This window comes from Bombus fervidus, chromosome 17 (genome assembly GCF_041682495.2).
Source record: "Bombus fervidus isolate BK054 chromosome 17, iyBomFerv1, whole genome shotgun sequence".
In the NCBI taxonomy this organism is placed as follows: domain Eukaryota; kingdom Metazoa; phylum Arthropoda; class Insecta; order Hymenoptera; family Apidae; genus Bombus; species Bombus fervidus.
This window is the reverse complement of record NC_091533.1, coordinates 6,027,788-6,053,189: the sequence shown is the minus strand read 5'-3', so window position 1 is coordinate 6,053,189 and position 25,402 is coordinate 6,027,788. Positions and strand designations below refer to the sequence as shown.

Sequence of the window (25,402 nt, the reverse complement as noted above, 5' to 3'; positions counted from 1 at the left end):
AAAGTGTGCGTGAACCGGTTTTACTGTACCGTACCAAAAGGTAAGCTTACCAAAAGAAAACATCGTAAGGCAATTTTCAACCCTTTACCTCGACCAAAATGGTAATAGTTACAGAATGAATTTGAATTATCCGTTTTTATCTTATTTTCCTATTTAATAACATACAAAAATTCTACATCATTATAGACATTAAAAGTATTATCTCCTACCTGGCCCATTCTTATACCTACTCAAAGTGTTGCTCCGTGAATGAAGCGTATCTATCCACTTAGCCTTTTCAATAGAAAAACAATATTTTACCAGTGTCCCCTGCATTTCATTATCTTTAAATTACAAAACAAGTTAAACCATATTATTTAATTCAACTTAAGACCTTATTATTTTATTACTTTATTGTCCTGCTCCGATGTATCTCTTCAGATAAAAGATTAGCGATTACCTACTAAGTATGTACGGTTCACGAAAAACCATCGGTCTTGGGTTGAGTCTTAAGGTTGAGAATAATAAGGTTGAGAAGGTTGAGAATGAGTCATGCTAACATGTCACTACTATAATAATAAAACAGTGATCGCTCTAAACTGCTATGCGAAATCTACATTTTTCAGTATTTTTTTGCACATTCGGCACTAATGTGTCTACAATAACCCAGAATTTTTGCATGACATTAAATTGGGAAAATAGGATAAAAAGAGATAATTCAAATTCACTCTGTAACTACCCTTCTGGTCAAGATAGAGCGCTGAAAATTGATTTACTATGTTTTCTTTTGGTGATTTATCGAATGGTGCATTACAATGATGCATGATAAAAATCGGTTCAAGGACACTTTTTGTCCCTTGTGTCCTGGCTATCTTTTTCTATTATATGAAGTTGTACATAAAAGTTTAAAAAACGCAGAAACCTCCATCTGAGATCATATAAACAGGTCTCGATACTCATACTGAAAGTGGCCGAAAGCATGGCAGAAATCGCTCGAAGATTGAGTCGAGAAAAATCAATATGGAAGGCAAAATGGTTTCCGTCCTGTGCGTGCATGACATGCTATGCATGTCCCAGACAGAAACAGAGGCACTCTATGCATCTTTGTTTGTTTTGTAATAACAAGAACTTTGTTGTCTTCCATGTTGACTTTTTACGACTCAAATTTTGAGCGCTTTTCTCTAGCGAGTGTCGAGACCTGTTTATATAATCGTGCTTTCATAGAGCTAAGTTCCTTCTGCTAGTGAATTTTAAATAACATGTTAGTATCACTGTTGTAAATTTAAGACACTTGAGTATACCTTCGTAACGTATGTCAACGACAGTCGACATATCTTACCGATTTCTTTCAGACGATCTGCCTGTCGTTGATCTGTGGCACGGTCGACGTGGTGGTAAGTGACTTTTTAATTATAAAAATTAAATTGTAGATACTACTCTTTAAATATAACAATTTGATTAATGTTAAATGTTAAGTGTTTTTTCGACGTGATGTGCCTTAGCTTTCATAATTTTGGATTTTGCAGTGTTAGTTCATGTTAATGTCCTACCTTAATAGAATTCAGTATTTCGATGTATACATAAAGAATTTTCTTTATGTTATTTGTCTTGTACTTTGCAAAATTTAAATAATTCATTATATTTTTTCTCCTTTTTCCCCCCCTTTATTTCTTGCTCTTCCCTTCCACTTTTCCTCCCCCACTCTTGTTTTCTCCTTTCTTTTGCTTACTATCTCTCTTTGTTCTTTACACATTTCCCTCTTCTTCTAACGTGCCTTACAAGATGTCGAAAGTACCAAAGGCGCTCGCATGGAGACCGCATAAATTATTTTTATCGCTACGTAGGCTACGGTAAAATAACCTACTATTGTAAAGACTCTACTTTCGCACCAACTCCAACAACTGTAGCAAATATTGTTAAAATTCACGTTAGTACATTAAATATTCAATTTTTTTTCCTTTGCTATTGACTTAGTATTTTCTACATAAACCACACTCTGTTCCGTAGTTATTTTTAAATCACCCGCGGCGCAGAACTACATATCGAAACTTTTGAAGAATACGTTCTACAAAACGATTAAACTTAAGATAATAAAATATCCTTCTCTTCTTTAATCTCAAAATGATACTAAGTTACCAAAAAAATGCAACATCTGTATAAATATTGATCATTTGCTTTTATTACATTATGAAGTAGCGTCGCGTTAGGAAGACTTTCAACAGTGTGTGAAAAGAAATCGGCTAGAAACTTCTATACTTATTTTTGCTTTCTTAAAGATAGTGTTTGAAACTTATGCTTTCTAATTATGTAAAAGAAATAAAGGCTATATTGGTTAATTTCATTAAATTGTGTTTAATCCTTATCTACTTAGTAACTCTGTTTAATATCCTTTTTTATTCTTTGTGTTTGTTTGTTTAAGATTATAGAGAATGGCCGCAACACAACTGAATCGAGCTCGAACCATCAAGAAAATTGAAAAGCCTCGGCCGCTTAAACTTGCTCAACGCCACGCGACCGTCGATGGGCGGATTACGACTGGTAATATATTGCTAATTAATATACTTATATAATATATCATTTATTGTATTACATACCTAAAACATGTATATTAAATTTTATCCTCTTATTCACTTCCTTTATAATGTTTTAATTATTGATTTTGGTTATTATAATTTATCAAATTAAAACATTATATTTTACAGTGGAGGACATAGTGTCCTTAATCGACAATGTTGCTATGCAACTAACTAATGGCTTCCATGATCGAACGCTGCAAATAAGTGTGATTACAATGTGTAATCATTTAAAACTTTGTGCTCCTCAATTAGAAGCTATTTATAAAGGTATAGCTTAAAATAATATTTTTAATATAAAAAATAGAGTGAGGTCAAGATACTAATAATTTCAATTTTTTTTTCTTTTAATTTATAGATCAGCTGGACAGAGCTTTTGTGGCGATCAGAAATGGAAGTCAAGACGAAAAGTTAGATTTGACGACTAGGGTTCACCTGCTGGAACTTATAGAATTAAGAGCCAAGCAATGGCGTCACACAGATTCTATGGATGTATATTATACACAGAAATTATCGCATTTAGATAATGTATATCATCCTTATATTTTATTATATTATGTCTTATTATAAATGGAATGGTTTGTAAAGAAGTCTAAATGACATTAATAGGCAGAAGCAATTCCTGACACACCTACAAATGTATTGTCATCTCCTATGGCAACAATGACTTCCCCTACTGTGGCACCTATTTTAGGACCTGGTGAAGTTATAAAAAATAGTGGCAAATTTGTTAAACCTACGCGTATCCCTGGAAAAAACTACTGTAAAGATGAAGTTGTTATACGTAACAGTGATTCTGGTAAAGGTAAGAGAAGTTTAAAATTTTTTTAAATTATATTAATCACATGTATATTGTAGATGAAATATACATACATGTAAAACATCATAATATAATGTAGAATACGGCTTACTTGTTTTAATTTCTGAATGGTTTATTTTAATTTTAAGTTACCGTTGCACTATATTTTTGGATCTGTTTATTGATATATCTTATATTTTGTATACTGTTTTTCACATCTATTGTAAGTAGTAAGTATTATGTTTCTACTTCTAAATCATTTGCACAAAAATACAGTGATGGGAATAAAAGGGCGGCGGGTTCACATGATCGAAGAGCTCAGCCAGACAATCATCTCCTTCCAGCGAGGTAAACAAATAATTTGCAGATGGCTTAATAGCATCATGTTCACGCATTAAAAAATAACTAATTATATATTTTTTAATATCTTTACATACCTAATATTTCCATTACATCAATCCACTTTATAAAGTAATATAAATTGTAGTTTTTTGTTCTTATGATTAAATATTTTGTTAAATATTTACTATACATTCACATATAAAACATTAGTAAAATATATTGAAAAACTTTTCAATAAAACGTATAAATAAATGGGTTTTGTTCTTACAACATTGTAAAATAAATTTATGATAGCAAGTGATATTTTTACATTCACGAATATAATTTATGTTGTAACTTACATTTACCTTTATTTGCATGAAATATTTTTTCTTTATATGTTATTATGTTAATCACTTAATGATATTGTGAAAATTCGATTGTGTGATTACTCAAAATCTTTTTTTACTGTATGACTGTCTTGATTGTTATCACATTTTATTATCATTAGTATGCATATTGTTTGCAGCTTATTAAATCACATTTAAGTAAGTATAAAATGTTGAATAACATTTGATGTTATTATTACAATGTTATTCAGTGTTTTATGCATTTCATACTATTTTGTTTACTGCTTATAAATGCTTACAGTTTTAAACATATCTAAAAATTTATCTTATCTCTTTTTACAGGAAATGTTTACATAATTAATGTTAAACTTTTTAATGTTTTAATGCATAAATAATTTGTTTTGGAGTGTTTGGACATTATTTATATTTAATAGATATCTTTTGATATATAATTTTGCATTGACAAATTGCACATTAACCACAATGCAAATGAGACTTACATAATAAATTTTAATTGATAACAAACATTCGACATTTTATTAATATTACAAAATATGTTTGACATACTGTTTTTTTTTTTGTAGTAAACCCTGGAGCCAAAGAACGACTTGTCCAAATCACGGGTACTTCCGAGGACAAGATACAGTGAGCTCAATTTTAATTTTAATTATTTACTATTCTATATTAAACTTGGAATGTCTAAGTTACTTTTTATCCATTATTACGTCAGTTACGCGAAGGATTTGATAAAAGATACGATTCAACGAAATGCATCGCCGGTGAGATTGGAGCAAGGTGGAGGAGAAAAAGGAGCCATGGGTGGTTCTAGCTCCTCATTAAATAGTAGTGCGTCAGACGAAAGTAATCGATTGCAACATCAGCAACAAAACTCTCGTTTACGAAGTTCGCTCCTCCACAGCTTCTCCACCAACGACGCCAGTATAGGCGAATATAAATATACAGTTACAGTTGGTAACCAGTCCTTAAAGATCACAGGATGCAATCTCGATCTTGTTAGGGTAATAATCTTTGTTTTTTAAAGGTATAAATTAAGTATCTTATTTAATGTATTTCTAACACAATTACTTTGTATGCTAGACTGCAAAACTAGTTTTAGACGAGTATTTCTTGGGAGATTCTGAAAATTTCACAAGTGGTATAGAATATTTCAATTTCGAAGAAGAGTCTCCATTTTCGATCTCGTCTTCCAGTACACAGAAAACATTGTTAACTCCAAATAATACAAACGAAGTAGGCCGAGAATTAAATATGGATAGTACTGCGACGTCAGAAAGTGAAGAAACTTATAAACCCTTTATTATACCTGAATCAAGTTCATCAACTCAGGGAGGTAATTATTTTAAGTGATTATTGAAAGCTTTCAACTACAAAAGATAATATTTTGATAATACTTTGTTTAGTTCCAGAAATTAGAGAACTCACATACGAGTTTTTGTTGCTGTGTTCAACAGGCCCTTATGCTAAACGACCGCCTGCAGATTGGGCTCGTATTCAAAAGGAATGTCCAAACATTGTTCGCAAGGTACATCAATGTGATACCAATGCTAATCACCTGATGTACGACAGTGTTATTTACTAATTTTTCTTGCAAGATGATACAAGATTAACGCCTTGAAATTAATTTGACTATTTTGGAGTTAAGTTTATTCTCCGTATTGAAATGTGCTGATGCTAAAATAACTGTTATATTTTTACTTATTTCACTTTTGGAATATTCATCTTTAGATATTAAATCTCACTACATTATTAGAATCAGTAATAGCATAGAAGAACAAATATTTTCCATTAGTGGAAGGCAATTTTCACAAAAATATCATAATTCCTAAAGTCTAATAATTTCTAACTTTGATCAGTTAGAATTGATTTCTAAGCTCTTTTTTCCTTAGCTTATATTTTTTTTCGTTGGAAATATTAAATTACAAGGCTGATATTTTAATTCATATACAATATATATATTCATATTTATTTATTTATTTATATTTAAACCAAAAGTTTGGAATAAATATGATTTTTGTGATATTTAATAGCTTCAACCAAAAAAATTGTTTTGACAGTATTATGTAGATGTGATTATATGTAAAACTTGTTATATGTTACCTATAATGGTTTTTTTTTATATTGAAAGCAATATAATTTGCCCTTGTGTTATAGTAATATATTGATGTTTATTACTGAATATTATTGCAGTAGTATATGGTTATTTCATTAAATAAATTAGACTCATAATATGTACTATCGTTAAATAATTACGAAAAGTTTTTTTCAATTATATTCTTCTATTTTATTACTAAAATATTTATTTTTTTAATGAATTAGGGATTTGATTACTAATGTAAATCAAAAACGAAAATATGTCATGTTATGTGTTTGTTATACATTGTATGTAAATTTTATATTTTCTCGTTTCCCATGTATGTCATTATTTAAATATTATGATTTGTTTAATAATTGCATAGTATGCTATGCATATTAAATTTAAGCAATTAATATTAAATGAATTTAAGAAAACGTTATTGCAATTTTTATTATTTTAGATATTATGTGAAAAGAGTATTAAATTTTACATTATATAAAAAGACTTATATACTGAATGTTATTGTATAACACATATGGGATTTTTAAGATAATAAACATTTTTACTTTGTATTTTTTAAAATCATGTAGTACGTACATTATAACAAATGTGTGATAAATTCTTGTTTAACTTCAAAATTATATTAGAAAACGTTTGTGTAACTACTCCAAAATGGCATGCATTTACATAAACCATTTAACACTTGCTTTACAATTTCAAAGCATGCCGCTTATAACATCATATCCAGGTAATGTAGAAACTACAATGGTTACTTACAATATAATTTGTTATTAGCAATTATGCAACTAAATTTTATTTTTATTTAACAGGAACCGATTCGCTGGTTCGAACCGGAGACATATAAAGCTAAGGTGGCAGCTGCTGGTCTTGTTACAGTATTGACGATCGGAGAAGGAGAAACTGATCCAGAATGAGAGAGATTGCAAAATTGTTTAATCACCATGAAATTGTATGTATTAATTTACATCGATTTTTATCTCGATGTATTGTGATAAATTTTTAAACTGGTATAATGTTCTGACATGAAAGAATAGGTATTATATGAGTAACATAATATGTATTGCCGAACTTAATTGTAGCAATACAGAATGACTAGTATGAATATCGAGATATCCGCTAATATTTCAAAATGTTATGCGTGTTTAAATTTAAATTGTTTTCAAAATAATTTAATATTGTAATATTTTAATAAGCATTTATGCTTTTTTATATTACACTTATATGCAGCAAATTTGTGAAATTCATTTAAAAAAAGCGTTGTCTAGTTCTAATTAATCGAACGTGTCTTGCAGCAATATTTTTAGTTTATTTTACAATGGTACAGTCATGTATTGTTTTATATCTTGTAGTAGATGGAAGAAATTTCAATATCTTTATTATCATTACTACTGCTGCTGCTACTACTCCTATTATTATTACTATTACTACTACCACTATTACTACTAGAATTGAAATACTTCATATAAACACTTATGAAAGACAATAAACGATTTTTATATTTTTAGTATGATATATAGATCAAATTACGGTACTCATAAAACATAGCTTATACAATTCATAATTATTGAATATTGGCAAGTTAAAAAATAGCATTTCCATTAATAGTTTTGAATTTAAATTAAAGAAGGAAAATTGTTAATTGAAAAAAAGAGTATAATATTACTAACAAATGATTGTTGATTGGAACTGTAAATAAAATTAAATTTAACATTTAGAATGCAATTTATGTAAGCATTCAAAAATGCTTCAATTTTTGATGCATAATATATATTTTGTTACATATAACAACTGTAACAAAATAGTGATTTAACATAGTCTAGTCTACCTTTTTAAAGTAGGAACTACTATTTTGGTAATTACTCTGCTGTGACATAATAGCCAAAAAAAAAAAGAAAAAAAAAATGATTTCATTTAATCTTAAATCAAGATTTTATATTTTCTATACTAAAACCATGATACTGTGTAATATATATTATCAATTATATGGAGAGATAAAAACAAGTTTTTTGCTTCTATATCGATTTCCGTATAATTAATAATAGGATTAATATTCAATGCTGCATAACAAATTTTGTATTATAATTAATTCAAGATTATTTTTTATTAGATATAAAATTGTATTTCAATAAGTTATATTTTTTTTTGTTATGGTATTACTTGTCTCCTTTCAGTTATAGATTATATTATGTATTGTAAATGTTTCATTAGCCAGAATATAAATTACAAATATATTGTTAAGTTTCTTTGATTATTTTTGAAATTATGTATTACGTATCTTTTGACATATGAATTATTTGAATATGTAAAATATGTTATTTCTGTATTTTATTTTCTGGCTTGAAATATTAGGAGAATATTTAATATTTATTTGATCTGGGACTAAATTATGTTGCACGCACACGGAACGTTATGTTTGTATGTTTTTACATCTTTTAATATTTATTACAAATTTACACAATTATTTGATTTAAATTATTAATAATTTATTACTATAAACACTAACTGCAGTAATATAATAGTATATTATTGTACCTTGCTCTTTAATAATAAACCAATAAAAATAAAGTATCGTCGGGTTATACTTTTTTTTACTTTAAAATAAAGCACACCTATAACTAGATGCGATGTATTTTGAATCATTGGATTCTATTAATAGTAAGTATGTGAACATTTAGTTATTATGTAAATAAATCAATTTATCTTTTTGCACTATAAGTTTTATTATTCCAGTATCGTATAGAAATGATAATGTCCGAAATATACATACACCTTCAATTTGTGTACACTTCATTGTACTAGATATCGATTGTATTTTTACTTCTCACTTGTAAAAGTTAAAAATGTTATATCTGATGTTATGTGCATAAAACATTTGATATTAGAGGCCTATGTACTGATTGTATTTCATTATGTCATGTTAATTAGTTACTAATTTCTATATCGCAAATGACTTTAATAAAGTAAATTAAGAGTAATGCGACATATACGCACATATATATCTTAAATTCAGTCTACTTGATCATCGTATAAGTTAATGTAGTCTGATATACTGTACTAGTTTCATCTTCAGAAATGTTTATAATCATCAATATTTGAAAAAAGACAATAATATAAAAAGATAAATATTATAAGAGTTTGCTACTTTAAACAGTAAAATGTTTGAAATGAATGAAACATTCATTTTAAATTATTAATGAGAACATGACCAAACTTACTTATATATCAAAAACTAGTTTGTAGCATAACAGACGATTAAATTATGCGACTCTTCATACAATAATTGGCAGTTTTATGAGAATAGTGGCCTTTAATAACTTTGCAACATTTCTTAAAACATATTAGTATACATTCTATAGTTTTAAATAAAATGAACTAACTTGTGATTGTGGTTATGATTAACGTAATGTTTTAATACAAATGTTATAAAGAACCACCATTCTAATTACATATTTGTATAATTTTATAATTGCAGCTTCCTTAAATATATATATTTATATATGAGTGTAAAAAATTGTATGTGTTCATATGCATACAACATAATGATATGGGAATATTCTGTCAGTGACGAGTAATTAATATTCAATTTAGTAAGATGAATGAATATTTTTATGATGGAAATAATATATTTATTATAAAGTCTACAATCTAACTAACGTGAATATATCCTAAGCTACTGAAAAAATTACTCGTCTCTGATCCATATTCCAAGATAAATAAGCGAATAATCTATTCTAAACATGATTTACTTATAACAGATTAAAATAAGGTGTTTCACGCACACATACTCTCAAATATTAATATATAATTTGAGTCCCATGAGTCACATAAACAAAGACATTCTTCAAATTTAGAATATCTTGTACAAATGATTTACAGGTATATATTAGGAAAGGATTTTGAAAAATATTGCAATAAATTTGAGTATCTTGCTATTAAACAGTAAACAAAATTCAACTATGGCTATAAATATGATAACTAATTTGTAACATATTGAAGTATTTTTTTTACAATATTCTATATCATGGTGATCACAAGGTTTTTATGTGTACGAATATTAAAAAAATGTTAAAGATACACTGTGTCCACATTTATTATAGACTAAACATTTGTTTTATAAAGCATAAATCGCTAAAAGCAATAATCTATTTTTTAAATACATTAATATGTTATAATTATCTTTCGAGACACTATATTTCAATCAAATTGGCTAACCATAATTTCGATTTGATAAATTTTATACTAAAAATTTCATGTAGAGCGCGCGACTCTAACTTTAATTAACTTTCCATTCATGACATTATACACTTATGAGAAAAGACAAATTAAAGGAATATAAAAATTAGCTGCACATTCGGCAGTCACATTTTTTTAGATCTAATACACATACCTCTTTCTTACTTGGCTGGCAAAGTTTTCATAATTCTATGTACAATGCAGCAACCAATGTTTGTTGTGCACTTCTAAATTTAGAGACTGTAAAATTTTTATTCTAATGAAGTAACTGAGCTATATTCTCTAAATTTAGATCACTTGCACAAATTTTGCTTTCTTAATTCACAAATATTATAAATTTCTACCTAACACGAATTTAAATTTTCGTCAAACTATTCAATTTTAGTTTCTAATATTTATAAGATCAATTAAACGTCTATATGCAAATGCGACCGCTAAAATTTTTACGCGATGATTGCTAAGCGATCAATTCTAAATTACAAGTATGTGTTTATTACATACTGAATATAAAGTCTTTACCGAAATTTAACGTAGTGTTCTATACAAAATATGTCTTCGCATTTTCACATTTATTTTTTGTAAATATAGAAAATTATACCATTACTTTTTCCCTCAATAATTTTAACGAAAATTTCACTAAATACAATCAGTGGGAGTTATTTTTCGTAATAATCAATCTTCTATGGGGTTAAAATACATAATCTGGTCCTGCCATGTCTATGGCCCATCTGAACTTATCCCTCTGAGTCTTATTATAAATCTTCTCAATAGGGACATTATGTTTCTTACACCTAAATAATATAAAAATAAAAATGTAAATACTGTGCATACTTATGATTGTAATATTTAATATAAAATAAAAGAAGAATCAAAGTTACCATGCAACTGTAATTCTAGGATCCAAATAATTCAATTTGGAGGTGCCTAGAGCAATTTCTTTATTTTCCTCTTTGTCTGTTGCTTGAACTTCCAATTTCGTCAGCTGCTCTTTTAATCTATCAAGGGCTTTCTTCTTCTTTTCATATACGCTATAATAATAAATACACAATAAAGTACTTAATACTACTTACTTTTTAATAATTAACCAATACGTACACTTTTTCTTTAACAGATCCATGCTTTGCATCACGTTTAGCTTCCTTTACAGCATGTTCTGCTTCACTTATAGCTTGCTTCTTAGCTTCTATTTTTGCCTTAAGATTTTCCATAGATTTTGCGTGTGTTTTAGGCACTGAACGTTGATGATTACACAATATTGCAACAGCTCGATTTGCTCTATTATATGATAAAATCTTTTCTGCTTCTGTATCATCAGGATTTGTCAATTTATCTAATTGCTGTTGTAATGTCCATGAAGCATTATATGTCCTGAAGACCTTAGCAGTGAGACCTTCCATCAATTCATTTAAATGTTTATTCATAACGGTTGTATTAAGACGATCAAATAAATCATCACTTGGTGATTTATTTTCCATAAAAAGTTGTAAATTTTTAAATACTCTTTTTTCTACTGGCACTTCATTGTAATACCTTATAGAATCTTTACCTATAAATACAATAAAAACATATATGCAAATATTATACTAAAAAATTTCATCTTTATCTAATTTATAAGTAAAAAATTAAGCATACCTAAGAAGTCAAATACAACTACATACTCCTTTCCATCCTTTTGCTCATGTAATGTAATGTGTTCTACTCGTAAAGAACAACAACCTACAGTATCTGCTTGATCTTCATCTTTCTCATTACCAGCTCTGAGAGCTAATTTATCTATAAAATATAATGCAACAGCTCTTTGTCTTATACGCATCTCCTTACTTTTCCAATCTTCCCTATATTCAGCACGAATTTTGTCTATTAATTGTGCTAATTTTCTAGCAGTCTCATATTTCTGCCAATCTTTTTCTCCTTTAAGTTTGCTTGATGGATTAAGCATAACGTATTTCACTTGTCCCTGAATATTCTCTGTCCAAGATGCAAGCCAGGTAACATTAGGATCATGCCGAACTTCCTTCCATTTATGGCCTGGTGGTGGCTTTGGTATATTAGAATCTTTGGAACAATTAATAAGAATATCTTCTGGCATAACTCTTCTTTTCAATTTGCCCATTTTAGGGTGTTCACCACGACCTCTGAATAAACCAGGCGGTTCAATCTTGAAATTACCTATTTTTTCTTTATGTCCATCAATAATACAAAAACCATATTCTTTTTGAATTTGTTCATTCATTTCTTTTATTTTCTGCTTTTCTTCTTTAGTCATTGCTTTCCGCTCTTCGCTTTTTTGAACAAAATACGAATGCATTTCTTTAAAATTGCACTTACTCAAGTCATTTATTTTAGCCCTCTCTGATTCAGTCATCACTTCTCTCCAATCATGGAAGAAGTTATTATTAAATGCAGACTTTGTAGTATAATCGTGATCTAACATGCGTGCATAGAAAGTCGCAACTTCTTCTGCATCTTGACTTAATTTCATTTCTTTTCCAGAGTAATAAAATTTTACATCAGGGGGGAGTGGCTCATATGGAGGTGCAAATACTGGTCCTTTATGTTCCAAGAATGTCCATTTTGTCCCATCATTTTTTTTTTCTTCTTCCCACCTATAACAATTTTTTCATTTAGATTTATTTCGTATTTCTTTCATTGTATATTCCATTAATCTGAAGGTATTACAATATATCTAACAACTTCAAAAACTTAATGCTTCAAAAACTTAACCTTAAAATAGAATATTTATGCACTTTCAATTTTGTAGAACATTTCCATCTATAAATAAAATGTAAATTTATCAAAGATATTCTGATGTTTGCAATAGCCTTAAACATATTTTGCTTTAAAAAGTATGCATATAAGTTTTACACTTCATCTGAAAAATGTACACACGCATACACACAAAATAAGGTTAGAACGATATAACCTTATTTAGTTACACGATGTATTTCTTCAAATCATAAGAAACTTTACCATTTCCAAACTTCTTGTTCTTCTTCTTGCTTCTTTTTCCTTGGGCTAGAATTTTCTCCCTTTGATGCTCTTCCACCTTTCTTCTTTGGTTTCTGTAAATTTTTTTTATAGTTAATCCTTTCTATAGATCTATAGTTAATCCATATCTAAAATATCCGGCATTTATATTAACCCGCGGAGACGAATGCCAAATATATCAGACATGCACGATGTGACCCACAGCGACGTGTACAGCAAAATGGTACAAACAATATATATATTCCATATGATTGATACGTGCTTATGAAATTTATATTGTCTATACAAATTGAAAACCAACAAAACAATATCAATTGCAAAATTTCAACTGAAATTAACAGATCAAATTTTAAAGAAATATCAGAAAAAAACAATCTGTCATCCTATTACACCCGGAAATAATCATCCATCAAGACTCAATGGAAGACATTTTCCTTCACTTTATGAAGCTACAGGAAAAAAAAGATCACAAAGATGTGTTGTGTGTGCGAAAAACTCTAAGAAACGAGAATCTCGTTATTAATACCAAGAATGTGATGTTGTGTATGTTTCCATGTTTCAAAACATATATTGAATTAAATTATTAATCACTGTATATTATTCTTTCACTATTTTCAATTGTTAATCAGACTCTTTATACCTATTAAATAAGTTTATATCTTTTATGTAGAAATTATGAATATATTATTTTAAAGAAAAGTCCCTTTTCTTCCAAGATAAACTGTCCACCCACAATGTGCACACTTTCAGCGCGAGGTCTAGTTCAGTGACGGCGCTATAGTGGATCGAACTGCCATAGCGAAATTGTTAAGTAAGATTATAACATCATTAATGCATATAAAGAATATATGTAAAGAAACACAGTACTTGTTCAATTTCGTCTTCATCTTCATCATCTTCATGTTTTCGCTTTTTTTTCTTTGCTTTTGTATCATTCTTCTTTGACTTTTTACGCGCTGAAAGTGGAACATCATCTTCTTCCTCTGAATCTAAACTTCTTTTAACACTTGTAGGAGCCATGGACCTTGCACTCTGTATAATTTTTATATTACAGTATATATATCTAATTTTTAAATAATAAAAATTTAATATAGATTTGACTTACCAATGGCATATCTTCATCCGATTCTTCCTCAGTTTTAATTGTTGTATTATGGAGATCTGAAAGTCTTGTGTCATTTCCATCAGTTGAATCCATACTACCTTCTTCTTCATTCATAGCTTCTTCGTCATCCTCATCTTCTTTAATATATAATGGTTGTTCTCCACCACTGTCATCATCATCTTCAGGTTCAATTTGTGATATAGGTTCCTGTAATTTATTATTTTAAATTTATTTAATTATTCGAATTCATTTGTTTCAAGAATAAGAATAAATATATTAGAAAAAGTATATATGTACTTCTTTCACTTCATGTTTCAAGGTTTGGCCAACATCAAACTGAAATACTTCATTTCCTATGTGATTAGGTTTTACATCCATTACTTCTTCTTTTACTTTAATTTCTTCCTTCTCCTTCTCTTTTTTATCTTTATCTTCTCTATGTTTCGCTATAAATTAGATAAAGTAAAAATTAACAAGTTCATTCTTCGTTCATAACTTTGTTGTATACCTTATGTTATAACTTACATTTTTCTTTCTCATGACGATGTCGATCTTTTTCTTTATCATGACGATGTTTATCTTTACTGGACAAATTATGTTTATCTTTGTCTTTTTCAGAAGACCGATGCTTTTCTTTGTCATTTGCATGAGATGTGGAATGTCTTTCCTTGTCCTTCTCTAATGAATGTTTTCTCTCCTTTTCTTTATCCTTAGAGACATTTTTATCCTTATCTTTGTCACGAGAACTTGAGCTTATACTGTGTTTGTATTTATCCTTATCCTTACTTTTTTCTTTCTCTTTCTCTTTGCTTTCTTTGTCCTTGGAACTACTGTGATGTCTAGAACATAATTTGTTATATATGAATATAAAACTCTGTGTGATTAAGTACAAGATTATATTAGATATACCTGTCTTTATCCTTGGAACTTGAACTAGAACTAGATCTGTGATAATGTTCTTTATCTTTGCTTTTATCCTTTTCTCTATCTTTGCTTGAAGAACTACTACTTTTGTGTTCTTTATCCTTGCTAGATGATGAGCTACTCTTTCTATCCTTATCTTTATCTTTGTTACTACTGCTACTATCATGTTTATCTTTTTCTTTAATAGAACTAGAACTATGTTTATGTCTATCTTTTTCCTTTTCCCTATGATCACTTTTATGATTTCTATCCTTCTCCTTGCTTCTCTCTTTGTCTTTATGATCTGATTTATGAGATCGTTCTTTGTCCTTATCCCTATGTTCGGATTTGTGTTCTCTTTTTTTGTCAAATCCATTTGACATGCCATTTATATGAGCATCTAGAAATATACATATAATATATATATATACACACACAAATATATATAATATCAATTGTATTTCAAAATCTTTTTATTGAAAAAATAAATTATTTTGCAAGTAATTATTTAAATAAAATTGCATAATTACTAAAACATAAAAAAAATTATTTGTATTCCTCAATTAAATTTATTACGGCTATATTTCGAAATATTTAACTAAATGTGAAATGCAAAAATAATTTAAAATGTATTGTATTCATTTAGTTAAAAGAGGCAAATTAAGAAACATTCCATAATTTTTACTTTAAAAAATTGAAATTCTAAATTCTCGTAATACAGAACGTGAACAAGTGCCAATTCAAAAAATAAAACTAAGTTTGAATTGCAGGAAGTCGTAAGTAGTTCGGACGCTTCGTCAGAGTTGAAACACGTGTCAGACCGGTCGGGTCGTTGGCAGTCTTAACTCTTTGGTCGTCGCGTTGAACTTAACATTTGCTGCTATAAAGTTCTGATTTTAGCTATGTCAGATTACATGCGTTAAAACTGTACGAATAAACTACTTACCACTATGATTTCCAGTCACATTGCTGTTCTCCTTGATCTTTTTTTCCTGAAACAATAAAATTCACATATAAATATCATCTTAATAAGATCGTAGCATGATATATAACTATCTACTCTTCCGTTGGACTTAACGTCTGGCAGTGTGAAGCGAGCCAGGTAGGACTTAGTCGCAGACGCCATTTTGGGACTTAGAAAAATTTTGCGTTCACGACTATGCCGTACGTACAAGAGAAAAGCCGTAATATAAGACAAAATACTAAAAAAATGTACACGTAGGTAAACGCAGTGAAGCAAATAGATATTAAATAGTCACTTACTGAGTCGGAATTCGACGGCGTTGTTGGTTGCTCGAGCTCCATTTTTCGTACAAACGCAACTGATAGACTTTAGCGACGCAAGGGCTAACAGAAGCGAGAGAAGTAAAGAAGACTGGGGGCACACACACCACTATTCGACTATACACTTCGCGTTAGACTGCAGCAGAGCCTACGCTTAGGTAGGAGACCCAGTCTAAGTATCAAAAATATCTAACTGCGCATGCGCTTCTTTGCTCCGCCTCTTCGATCCCCAATACAATCCCTTCCACCGCAGTTCGTACCTGCCTATTCAGTCGTTCTCTTCCAATAATGTTTGGTTATGAACATAACGCTAACAATTTTATAAATAAATCACATGAGAGTAGTTGTTAATGTATCAATTGCGTTTTCCTATCGATGAAAATCGTTTTAATTTTGAAAAGAAATATTTAATTTTTATTCAACCGTTGCTACAAACTTCAATTTTAAGTGGAGATGTTCGTGACATATAATCGAATACATATCGAAATTCATAATATCGGAAATAAATCACATTAAAAAATTATTTATTGTTAATTTCTTAAAACTTCATCAGTAATTCAAAGGAATATACAAAGATCTAGGCTATTGTATAATATGATTTCTATAATATTAACCGTTTATAGTTCTGTTAATTCGCTTTTTATATCTATGGCTTATCTAAGGAAAATAGCATGCACTTGTAATTAATGGCATAATATTATATAGAGGTTAACAAGGCTTATTTTATGTCCAAATTTAACGAGTTTGTTTTTATAAAATATAGCTCAATGGGTAACAATGTTTACACCACCTTCTTAAATCATAATACTATTCATATTAAATTTTTTAATTTTATGTTTATATAAAAAACAATCAAATCCATAATCCATAATCAAATACATAAAAGTATATTGTATACATTTAGCTTGGAGTGATATATTGTTGAACACATTGGAGCAAGTTATTTAGAATATCAGTTAACTGCATATATATATACTGTATTAACATATGTGTATATTTCTATAGCAACAGACTAGCTCGTACAATATACAGTCAGTGCTTAATTTTATATTAAAAATTTAACATCTTATGGTTCCTAATTTTTATAATTTTACATATTCTAATGTTGCTTCCAGCCAGGTTTCATTTTCTCAAAAGAAAATACTGCATATAATGCTAAAACAAAATTAATGTTATTACAATAAAATTAACAAACGTAATTAATTATAAAATTATATTAATTTTCTACTAACAAGTAACTTCCCATTCTGTTCGAGATAAAGTCCCAATCTCACGGCGAGTCGAAGTTTTTTGCGAGCAATATTCTTTAGCATGTTGATAATCTTTATCAGGGTTACCAGTAAGCTGTACCTCGCGTCGAGGTGGATAAGTTTCTAAACTTTGTATTTTACTAAGTAACATTTTACCTTTATCCCCATCTTTCATACGTTCATAAAAGCTGTCAAATCTGTAATTAAGCAAAATTTTCATTATTTATAAATATGGTAGATATACAGTAAATACTGTTACTAAATTCTTTTTACCTTTCAAATAGTACTAAATTTAAATCAAACTTTGAAGCTAGTTTACGAAATACAGGTAAGTAGACAAGAAATTCTGGACAATTAACAACACCTTCTAATTGAAAATGATATTTAGCACCAAAAAGAGGTGGTTTTTTTTTGTCACAAAAAAATTCTACATTATAAATGTCATTTCCAAAACCATCACCATCGCACTTCTGCCACCTGGAACTGATTAAAACGAGCATTTAATTTTTGTATAACTTTAGCTAAGAGTTTTATAAGTTTAGCTAAAAGTTTTCAACATATTAAAAGATGAACTTACACTAGATCATATGCATTTGGGATAGTTCCAATAAAATAACCTCCTGGTTTTAAACATTCACTTGCATTTCTAAACATACATTCTGCTTGTTGTAGTGACTCAAAACAATAATGGAATGCAAATTGACAACTAACCAAGTCAAGTGATATACTAGGATCTTTAAATTTTGTTCTCAATCGAACCTGAAATCATTTTTTATTACTGATTTTTCCATTGTTAACATAAATAGTAATGATACAAATTTCAGACCAATTACATTTTGTCAATTATTTGTTCAGTATTCCTCTACAAACTCATGGAAAAGTAAAAACAAATACCTTTGTACAATCAGCTGTTATGAATTCTGCAGAGAACATAGGAAAATATCTTTTTTCTTGAGAATATCTTTTTGACATCTGTTTATATCGATCTTGACATTGTTGCATAGTTACATCAGCCAAATCGGTACAGATTAAATGTGCTGCATTCATTTTTTCCCATTTAAATAAATCTCCCCCTTTACCACAGCACATATCTAACACTTTTAAACGGGCATTAGTTGGAGTTTTATTAATAAATTCCACTGTAAATGATTTTTAATTAAAAATTGTTGCACACAAAAGCACTACTTTATATATAAATTAGTATCTTACGTATAAGCATGCTTTTAATCCAATTGTTAAAATTTCTCATATACAAAATTCTGCTTTTATTTCTATCTTTATTTAGTACTGAATTATAATGTTGTACTACTAATAATGAGTTTTCAATGTGTTCTTCCTTGCTTGATGATTCTTTTGTTTCCTCACTGTTACTAGTAGTTAAATCTGCTGAACTATTATTAACCTATGATATACAGATAAAAGAAAATGATTTAACAAATAAATAAAATGTTTCAAAAATATGTAATATAATAATTATATATACATTTTGTTCGGCATCATATTTTACTCGCTTAGATGAATTTGCATCTGAATGTTCCTTAGTTCGAGAGTATTTAATTTGTGTATGACTTTTATCATTTACTTCTATCTTCCTTTTGTTTTCCTTAGAGAACATCTGTGATTTTATTGTAGGTATTGTTTTTTCATTGTCTTTTTCTGATAATATCTCATCTTGCTTTTCTTTAGCTTTACTCATTACTTCAGGTGCAGACATATCCAAGTAAATGAAATCTCGTCCAGTTATTAAATCTTATTCTACTGTTTTCTCAATAGATACTTCCGTTTCTTAATAAATATTATATTATGTATACATGTAAATAAATCATTAGTATCAAATATGTTTAAGTAAAAACAAACCATTTGTAAAAAAACCTATATACGCACAGCATTTATAGTGCTAACAATTCTTTCACATCTATCCTACATTTATGTTCAGTAAAATCAGAATCAGAGTTATCAATGCTGACAACGTTATTCGTATTTCACAAAAATACCCTACAAGTTATAAAGGTTAGCCTTTATGCAGTGTTTCCTTTCTATTTCTAAATAGCTTTTTTAGCCATTCTTCAATTCGCTCACGCATTCTATCTTTATATCCCTATGGCTTTAGTGCTCCACGGTCAACAATCCAAGCCTAAATTCCCCAAACAAATACGCAACATAGTAACTAAAGTAACAATGTATATTTAGTAATTTAAAATACAGAATTTATTAACAAATAAACATACACAGAATAATATGTACATATAAACAGATAAGCTTCGTTTATTTTAAAAAAGAAATTATATTTTTATTCTTAAGTAATAACTTGAAAGATTTCTTTATTTTAAATTAAGCATTGAGTTATACAAAGTATCTTTTTCAATTAAATAATATTAAACAATCTGTATTATTTATATCTTACATATTAGATTTTGTTTTCTTATAAATGTATGCACCTTATAAATATGTAATGTTCCTTCTTTTGTTTTGAATTATATTATGTAAAAGAATAGTAGTCAAGTAAAGAACATGTATTTATTATTCACGTATATAAATTTATATAAATTTTAATGAAATTTTATTGATAACTTTATTTACCACAGTGCTGCCAAGTATGCACCTGCTTTCACATATGCATGTCTTGCTATAGCTTCAAAGATAGCACACTTTATTTAACTCAAACAGCTATATATTTATAATACTTCAAGAAATGCGACGAATATTTCATTGTTACGACGATATTTTGTAGTACATAACAAGGAATTTACATATTATATCAATATAGCCACATTTTTTAAGGTTGGTGGTAGGTAGACATTGAAATTTCATTAGAGATTGTATGTATTACATTCTCTCATCTATTATCTGATCTAGATTTGTTATGTATATAACATTCTTATCTAACAGCTTATCTGAAATTCAATAAGAAAGCAAGATAAATAATAGTATTTTGCTTCACTGTTAGTAAAAATCATGTTCCTTTATTTCTTTTTCAGATATTTAAAGAGTTATTCATGTACAACTTATATAAATTGTTGAGCTTTTTATTTAACATACTCTTCTATTAGAATAAATTTTGCATGCATTGTAAGATCATGGATACATTTCCTACGCAAAGGTATGAAACAAAGATTGAAAGTTTTGACACATGTATGATCGATCCTGCAAATCAACAGCAAGAAATATCTGAAACAGTCAATGACCAGACATCTTCTCATACAATTGAAATAGAGAATCAAGAAAATCATGAAAATTCAAATTTACATCAGCAACAACATGATTCAGAAGTGCAACATCAACAAGATCAACCTAATCAAATTTCACATATACAATCCAATATTCAGCAAAGCATGACTCTTACTCCAATTAGAATACCAGCTATACTTGATGGAGAATATTTTACAGTAATTAGAGTAGAAGACAGTAATATAACAGTTCAATGTGTACAATGTCAAAGACATTTAAATGGAAATTTGAGATCTACTGGAAATTTTTTAAGTCATATTAAAGTAAGATTTATTTATTTTCAGAATTCTTGCACTTTAATATAATTGTTTTGTATTCATTAATTTAAGTGTTCTACAGAGATTACATCCTTTTATGGTTGATAAAATTAAATCTAAAGCTAATCAAAGAAAACCTGCAATGATATATATTGATTTATCAGCAGCTAAATGTCAAGAAATAATAAGAACAAGAGGAGGATATAGGAAATGTTACAAAACAGTAAGCATATTATTCATGAGCTTAATCTTATATGGCAAAAAATTAAAATTAAAATTTTGCAGAAATTTAAAAAGTTATATTTATTTAGGATGTATGGCAACCAGGAAGTGAGGAAGCTTATGATCAGTCTAATGAGTGGTCTGAAAGTCCAGTAATTCGTAGACGTAAAATAGATGAAGCTGAATGTTCTGATCTTTTAAAAATATCACATAATAATTCATTTGTAATGGAAGATGAGTTTGATGCAATTGGACGAAATATTGCAGCAAAACTTAGAAGTATGAAATTAGACCAAAGAATTATAGCTGAAAAATTATTAAATGATATTTTATTTGAAGCACAATTAGGAAATCTTCATAAAGACTCTAATATACATGTATAGGAAAAACATGTTATAGACTAAGGAATGTGTGCAAGTAGATAATATAATTATAAATGAATGGATGTATAAGGGAGCATATATTTTTTATCAAATTAAACTTATTAGTATTTCTTTATTAATGTTATCTTAATATGTACCACTTTAATATTAATAATCTCAAAGTGGTTTTCTGCTAAGATTTGGCAGTCAATATGAAATAATGTGTAAAAAATATTTTACACAAATATTTTTTAGTTAAAATCGCGAAAATAAAGAGATAGTAATGAAATGATAAGTATTTAAATTTAATATACGTCTTTAAAGATGAGAGAAACACAGAGTAAGAGATATACATATTTTAACACATAAGTATCTCTATATATAAATGTGCAATGTAAATATTACTATACAGATATAAAATTCGTACATAAGGAAAAATGCTGCTGTATCTAGTAACTATATGTAAATGTTTTTAGACGGATTTTCCTATGAATATTTCATAAACATAGCTACCTAATTTATAACAATGTATGATAAATACATCTTTCACATTATGTAACTATCAATATCAGTCCTCAGTTTCTCAGTTTAGATTTAAACATTGTAACTACAAATTTTAATTGCATCAGCTACTCCATTGTCCTATTCGTTAATAATAGTTTTCTAGTATATCTATTTTGTAAATGATTTGTATAAATATAAAACAACCTCATGTTCAAGTAATATATAAAAATTAAAGCATTTGTGAAATCACGTTTCAATGAATATTTTACCATGAGACAATTTTCTGCATTTGTCAGCTGGTATATATCCTACGTTTCTTTGGTTTAAGCAAAGCACAATAAATTATAGTTGATAAAACGCATAGTGTCATACTTCCAAGAATGACGAAAAATATATAAGAATACCAAAACCCATCCCAATCTGCATAAAAATACCAAGATAATGTTAAAAACGTATTTTGCACTAATACAAAAATATAATATGGCAATACCCACTTATCTGCATACTTAAATTTAATTCTATATTCAATTAAACTAACTATGTACACTAATCCTAGCCATAAATTAAGAAAAAATGTAATAATGTCATAATATTGCGTATAATAAAAAAGATATATTAACATAATACCATAATGTATACCAAGCACAATGGATAAGTAGAGTGGGTAAAATTCATAGAATATGGCAATAGTAAGTATACGTGCTAGAATGAAGAAGAACCACCATAAAAAACTCAAAAATTTTCCTACAGGATCATCTTCTTCTAAACCTTTTGTTGAATATCTTCGTTGTGGAACTTTTAAATCTTGTATGGTATTGTTCTTTCTTTCTGCAATAGATACTACCTTAGTAAATAATTGCTCAGATTCTGCATTTTTTGGAACTATACATATTGAATCTGGTCTTGGTGGAGCTGGTACATCTGGTATAGGTAAAGGTGTAACTGTAGTAATTCCACGTAAAGGAGTTGGAGGTGGTGTAATATATACATTTTTAGGTGGTAAAGGAGGTGTCACAGACACTTGACGATCTAAAGAAATGTGAGAATCACATTGCTCCTTATCTTCGTGTTGAACTTTTACAGATTCTGGTTGTTCTAAGGAATTATCTATAGGGTTATTTTCTTTTTTATCGCATAATTTTAAAGGTGTGCCTTCTTCAAAATCACAAAGTTCCTATAATTATATAAATTAAATAAATACTTGGAGAAATTGTTTTCCAATGTTGTAGGTAACCACGTAATTTTTAATATTAAGATACCTGAATGCAATATTTCTTTAACCACATTGCCCATGGTAGTTTTCTACCATTAATACGTTGACTTTCAAATCTTTGAAATGAGGTAGTCTGAATGGCAAGTATTACAATGGATATAGTAATAGAAAGCACCTTTACAACTGCTACAAAAATAATCTTAATTTGGTATTTATAATTTTATTTAAATTATACTGCAAATTGTAGAATAAAATACCAGATTGATGAGTCTGATGAAATGATGGTTCACGAAAGAGTAAATGTGTTTGAAAGAGAGCTTGAGGAACTGCTTGAAACCATGCTTGTAAAAAGAAATATAATTCTATAGCTGCAGGAGCAGCTGCTATGTTTAAAGTCTCAGTTCTCTCTTTTCCACTTAAAATAATAGCTTCAATAGATAGTACTATAAGACCTGCATACCTAAAAAATAATTAGATATTATATTAATATAAATGAATGAGACTATTAGTTATTTTGAGTAGAAAATATTAATACCTATAAAGAGAAAAAAAAACAAAGCCTATCAGTTGACAAAGTTGGAGACAGAACCAACAAAACATTCCCTTTGTTAATTTATCATCATTTGACATCCACCAATCTGGTCTTGAAACAGTTAACATAAAGTATGCAATTGCTGGTGCATACATAAAACAAATAGTACAACAACCCCATACTAAGTTATTTTCTTTGAAATGTTGTATAGCAACTACTAAATCAGCAGAAAAATGAATTATATATACAAAACAGCTGATTAATGTTGGAATTAAGAAAATTAAATAAATCTGTTCAGTTGACTTTAAAGGAATTTGCAAGAAACGGGTGGACCTTTTTTCACAAACTGAATCTAAATTGTTTGTCATTTTTTGTGATTAGATAAATTTTTCTATCTTTTCATATTTTTCTTCCTTTAAAATAATCATATGATTATCTGAAATAAAGAATTGTATGATAAAATAAGCCATAAAATTAAAGATACCTTAAACTATTTTTAATTTATCACATAAGAATATATATAATATATGAGTTGAAATTCATGATAATTAACAATGTGCAAATAATGGTACATTTTTTTAATTAAATTTTGTTTAATTAATTTACAATAATTGAAAATGTATATACATTACCTATATAAGTACTGTTGAAAATTAATTGCACTTTCATATGGGAGAAAGAATATTCTCTGCCATGGATTTAGTTACATAAATTTTTTACTAAAGAACCAGATGTAATGTTTTCTGTTATTATAAAAATTATTTTTTATGTTATGTGTTATAAATAGTATACAAATGCCGATGATACCCGTTAGGTAGGACAGACTATTATTCTAATTGCGTTCTGTTGATACACGCGGTTTAATATTACATGTACCAACACAAAATTTATTCGCGCAAATGCGTCTATATTGTAATTATTAGTCAGCGTATGAAATAGAGCTGATAATTCGATAAGATTTCATTTTGTTGATCTGCGATAAAGCGCCTTCAGATATGGACGCTTATTGCAAATGGAGAATTGCTTCAGAAAGCATAAATAGAGCACGAAGAGCGGAATGAAAGAGGGGGGAGGGAAGGGAAGGTGATCGGTAGCTTATACACATACTTTTCAAAAACTATTGCATGAGAATTATGTTTTAGCATTATTATTATTTTATTTTACTTTTTGTATAGAATTTATT

General features: G+C 28.4%; 5 protein-coding genes across 15 annotated transcripts; 2 read left to right on the top strand and 3 right to left on the bottom strand.

Annotated features, from left to right (window-relative positions):
- Nucleotides 1–1,214: 1,214 nt before the first annotated feature.
- Nucleotides 1,215–8,703, top strand: Mxt (Eukaryotic translation initiation factor mextil). 6 transcript variants are annotated; one of them, XR_011802166.1, is made up of 11 exons: nt 1,215–1,373; nt 2,399–2,517; nt 2,682–2,822; nt 2,911–3,080; nt 3,162–3,357; nt 3,628–3,699; nt 4,607–4,667; nt 4,753–5,041; nt 5,121–5,373; nt 5,444–6,865; nt 6,948–8,703. XR_011802166.1 is itself a non-coding variant. In XM_072020361.1 (11 exons), exons 2-11 carry the CDS (start codon nt 2,409–2,411, stop codon nt 7,050–7,052), a joined length of 1,518 nt encoding a protein of 505 aa, XP_071876462.1. In that variant the 5' UTR covers nt 1,215–1,373; nt 2,399–2,408; the 3' UTR covers nt 7,053–8,703. The 6 variants fall into 6 exon arrangements, 5 of the variants coding, with proteins under 5 accessions (XP_071876462.1, XP_071876466.1, XP_071876464.1 ...); XM_072020361.1 differs by having other exon boundaries at nt 5,444–5,565; XM_072020363.1 differs by lacking the exon at nt 1,215–1,373 and adding an exon at nt 1,742–1,829 and having other exon boundaries at nt 5,444–5,565.
- Nucleotides 8,704–10,203: 1,500 nt separating this feature from the next.
- Top1 (DNA topoisomerase 1) lies at nt 10,204–16,771 on the bottom strand. The gene is made up of 12 exons (XM_072020357.1): nt 16,631–16,771; nt 16,314–16,359; nt 15,374–15,767; nt 14,990–15,303; nt 14,762–14,910; nt 14,465–14,671; nt 14,227–14,391; nt 13,342–13,433; nt 12,004–12,977; nt 11,467–11,917; nt 11,250–11,399; nt 10,204–11,162 (listed from the first exon to the last, which is right to left on the bottom strand). The coding sequence occupies exons 1-12, from the start codon at nt 16,670–16,672 to the stop codon at nt 11,060–11,062; spliced, it is 3,087 nt and encodes a 1,028-aa protein (XP_071876458.1). The 5' UTR covers nt 16,673–16,771; the 3' UTR covers nt 10,204–11,059.
- On the top strand, nt 16,677–22,723 carry LOC139996192 (uncharacterized). 5 transcript variants are annotated; one of them, XM_072020368.1, is made up of 5 exons: nt 20,126–20,141; nt 20,487–20,689; nt 20,880–21,392; nt 21,469–21,609; nt 21,698–22,723. In XM_072020368.1, exons 3-5 carry the CDS (start codon nt 20,964–20,966, stop codon nt 21,989–21,991), a joined length of 864 nt encoding a protein of 287 aa, XP_071876469.1. In that variant the 5' UTR covers nt 20,126–20,141; nt 20,487–20,689; nt 20,880–20,963; the 3' UTR covers nt 21,992–22,723. The 5 variants fall into 5 exon arrangements, with proteins under 5 accessions (XP_071876472.1, XP_071876469.1, XP_071876473.1 ...); XM_072020371.1 differs by lacking the exons at nt 20,126–20,141; nt 20,487–20,689 and adding an exon at nt 16,677–16,809; XM_072020372.1 differs by lacking the exon at nt 20,126–20,141 and having other exon boundaries at nt 20,222–20,682; nt 20,952–21,392.
- Rnmt (RNA guanine-7 methyltransferase) lies at nt 17,632–19,840 on the bottom strand. The gene is made up of 7 exons (XM_072020366.1): nt 19,385–19,840; nt 19,111–19,303; nt 18,796–19,040; nt 18,479–18,660; nt 18,175–18,384; nt 17,884–18,098; nt 17,632–17,806 (listed from the first exon to the last, which is right to left on the bottom strand). Exons 1-7 carry the CDS (start codon nt 19,613–19,615, stop codon nt 17,751–17,753), a joined length of 1,332 nt encoding a protein of 443 aa, XP_071876467.1. The 5' UTR covers nt 19,616–19,840; the 3' UTR covers nt 17,632–17,750.
- Nucleotides 22,545–25,259, bottom strand: LOC139996189 (uncharacterized). 2 transcript variants are annotated; one of them, XM_072020360.1, is made up of 6 exons: nt 25,027–25,259; nt 24,852–24,938; nt 24,223–24,655; nt 23,945–24,147; nt 23,734–23,873; nt 22,545–23,648 (listed from the first exon to the last, which is right to left on the bottom strand). In XM_072020360.1, the coding sequence occupies exons 3-6, from the start codon at nt 24,585–24,587 to the stop codon at nt 22,767–22,769; spliced, it is 1,590 nt and encodes a 529-aa protein (XP_071876461.1). In that variant the 5' UTR covers nt 24,588–24,655; nt 24,852–24,938; nt 25,027–25,259; the 3' UTR covers nt 22,545–22,766. The 2 variants fall into 2 exon arrangements, with proteins under 2 accessions (XP_071876461.1, XP_071876460.1); XM_072020359.1 differs by having other exon boundaries at nt 24,852–25,259.
- Between the last annotated feature and the right edge of the window lie 143 nt (nt 25,260–25,402).

Excerpts from the sequence above, each read along its gene's own strand:
- Rnmt (XM_072020366.1), bottom strand. The coding sequence starts at position 19,615 with ATGTCTGCACCTGAAGTAATGAGTAAAGCTAAAGAAAAGCAAGATGAG. Across the intron at positions 19,304-19,384 it reads AATATGATGCCGAACAAAAT|GTTAATAATAGTTCAGCAGA; the intron begins GTATATATAATT and ends TGTATATCATAG. Across the intron at positions 18,099-18,174 it reads AATTTAGTACTATTTGAAAG|ATTTGACAGCTTTTATGAAC; the intron begins GTAAAAAGAATT and ends GCTTAATTACAG.
- Mxt (XM_072020361.1), top strand. The coding sequence starts at position 2,409 with ATGGCCGCAACACAACTGAATCGAGCTCGAACCATCAAGAAAATTGAA. Across the intron at positions 2,518-2,681 it reads CGATGGGCGGATTACGACTG|TGGAGGACATAGTGTCCTTA; the intron begins GTAATATATTGC and ends TATATTTTACAG. Across the intron at positions 3,081-3,161 it reads AATTATCGCATTTAGATAAT|GCAGAAGCAATTCCTGACAC; the intron begins GTATATCATCCT and ends TGACATTAATAG.
- LOC139996192 (XM_072020371.1), top strand. The coding sequence starts at position 20,964 with ATGCATTGTAAGATCATGGATACATTTCCTACGCAAAGGTATGAAACA. Across the intron at positions 21,393-21,468 it reads ATTTTTTAAGTCATATTAAA|AGATTACATCCTTTTATGGT; the intron begins GTAAGATTTATT and ends AGTGTTCTACAG. Across the intron at positions 21,610-21,697 it reads ATAGGAAATGTTACAAAACA|GATGTATGGCAACCAGGAAG; the intron begins GTAAGCATATTA and ends ATATTTATTTAG.
- Top1 (XM_072020357.1), bottom strand. The coding sequence starts at position 16,672 with ATGGAGCTCGAGCAACCAACAACGCCGTCGAATTCCGACTCA. Across the intron at positions 14,392-14,464 it reads CGGATGAAGATATGCCATTG|AGTGCAAGGTCCATGGCTCC; the intron begins GTAAGTCAAATC and ends AAAATTATACAG. Across the intron at positions 11,163-11,249 it reads CCTAGAATTACAGTTGCATG|GTGTAAGAAACATAATGTCC; the intron begins GTAACTTTGATT and ends TATATTATTTAG.
- LOC139996189 (XM_072020359.1), bottom strand. The coding sequence starts at position 24,587 with ATGACAAACAATTTAGATTCAGTTTGTGAAAAAAGGTCCACCCGTTTC. Across the intron at positions 24,148-24,222 it reads GTTTTTTTTTCTCTTTATAG|GTATGCAGGTCTTATAGTAC; the intron begins GTATTAATATTT and ends ATTATTTTTTAG. Across the intron at positions 23,874-23,944 it reads TCATCAGACTCATCAATCTG|CAGTTGTAAAGGTGCTTTCT; the intron begins GTATTTTATTCT and ends TTATTTTTGTAG.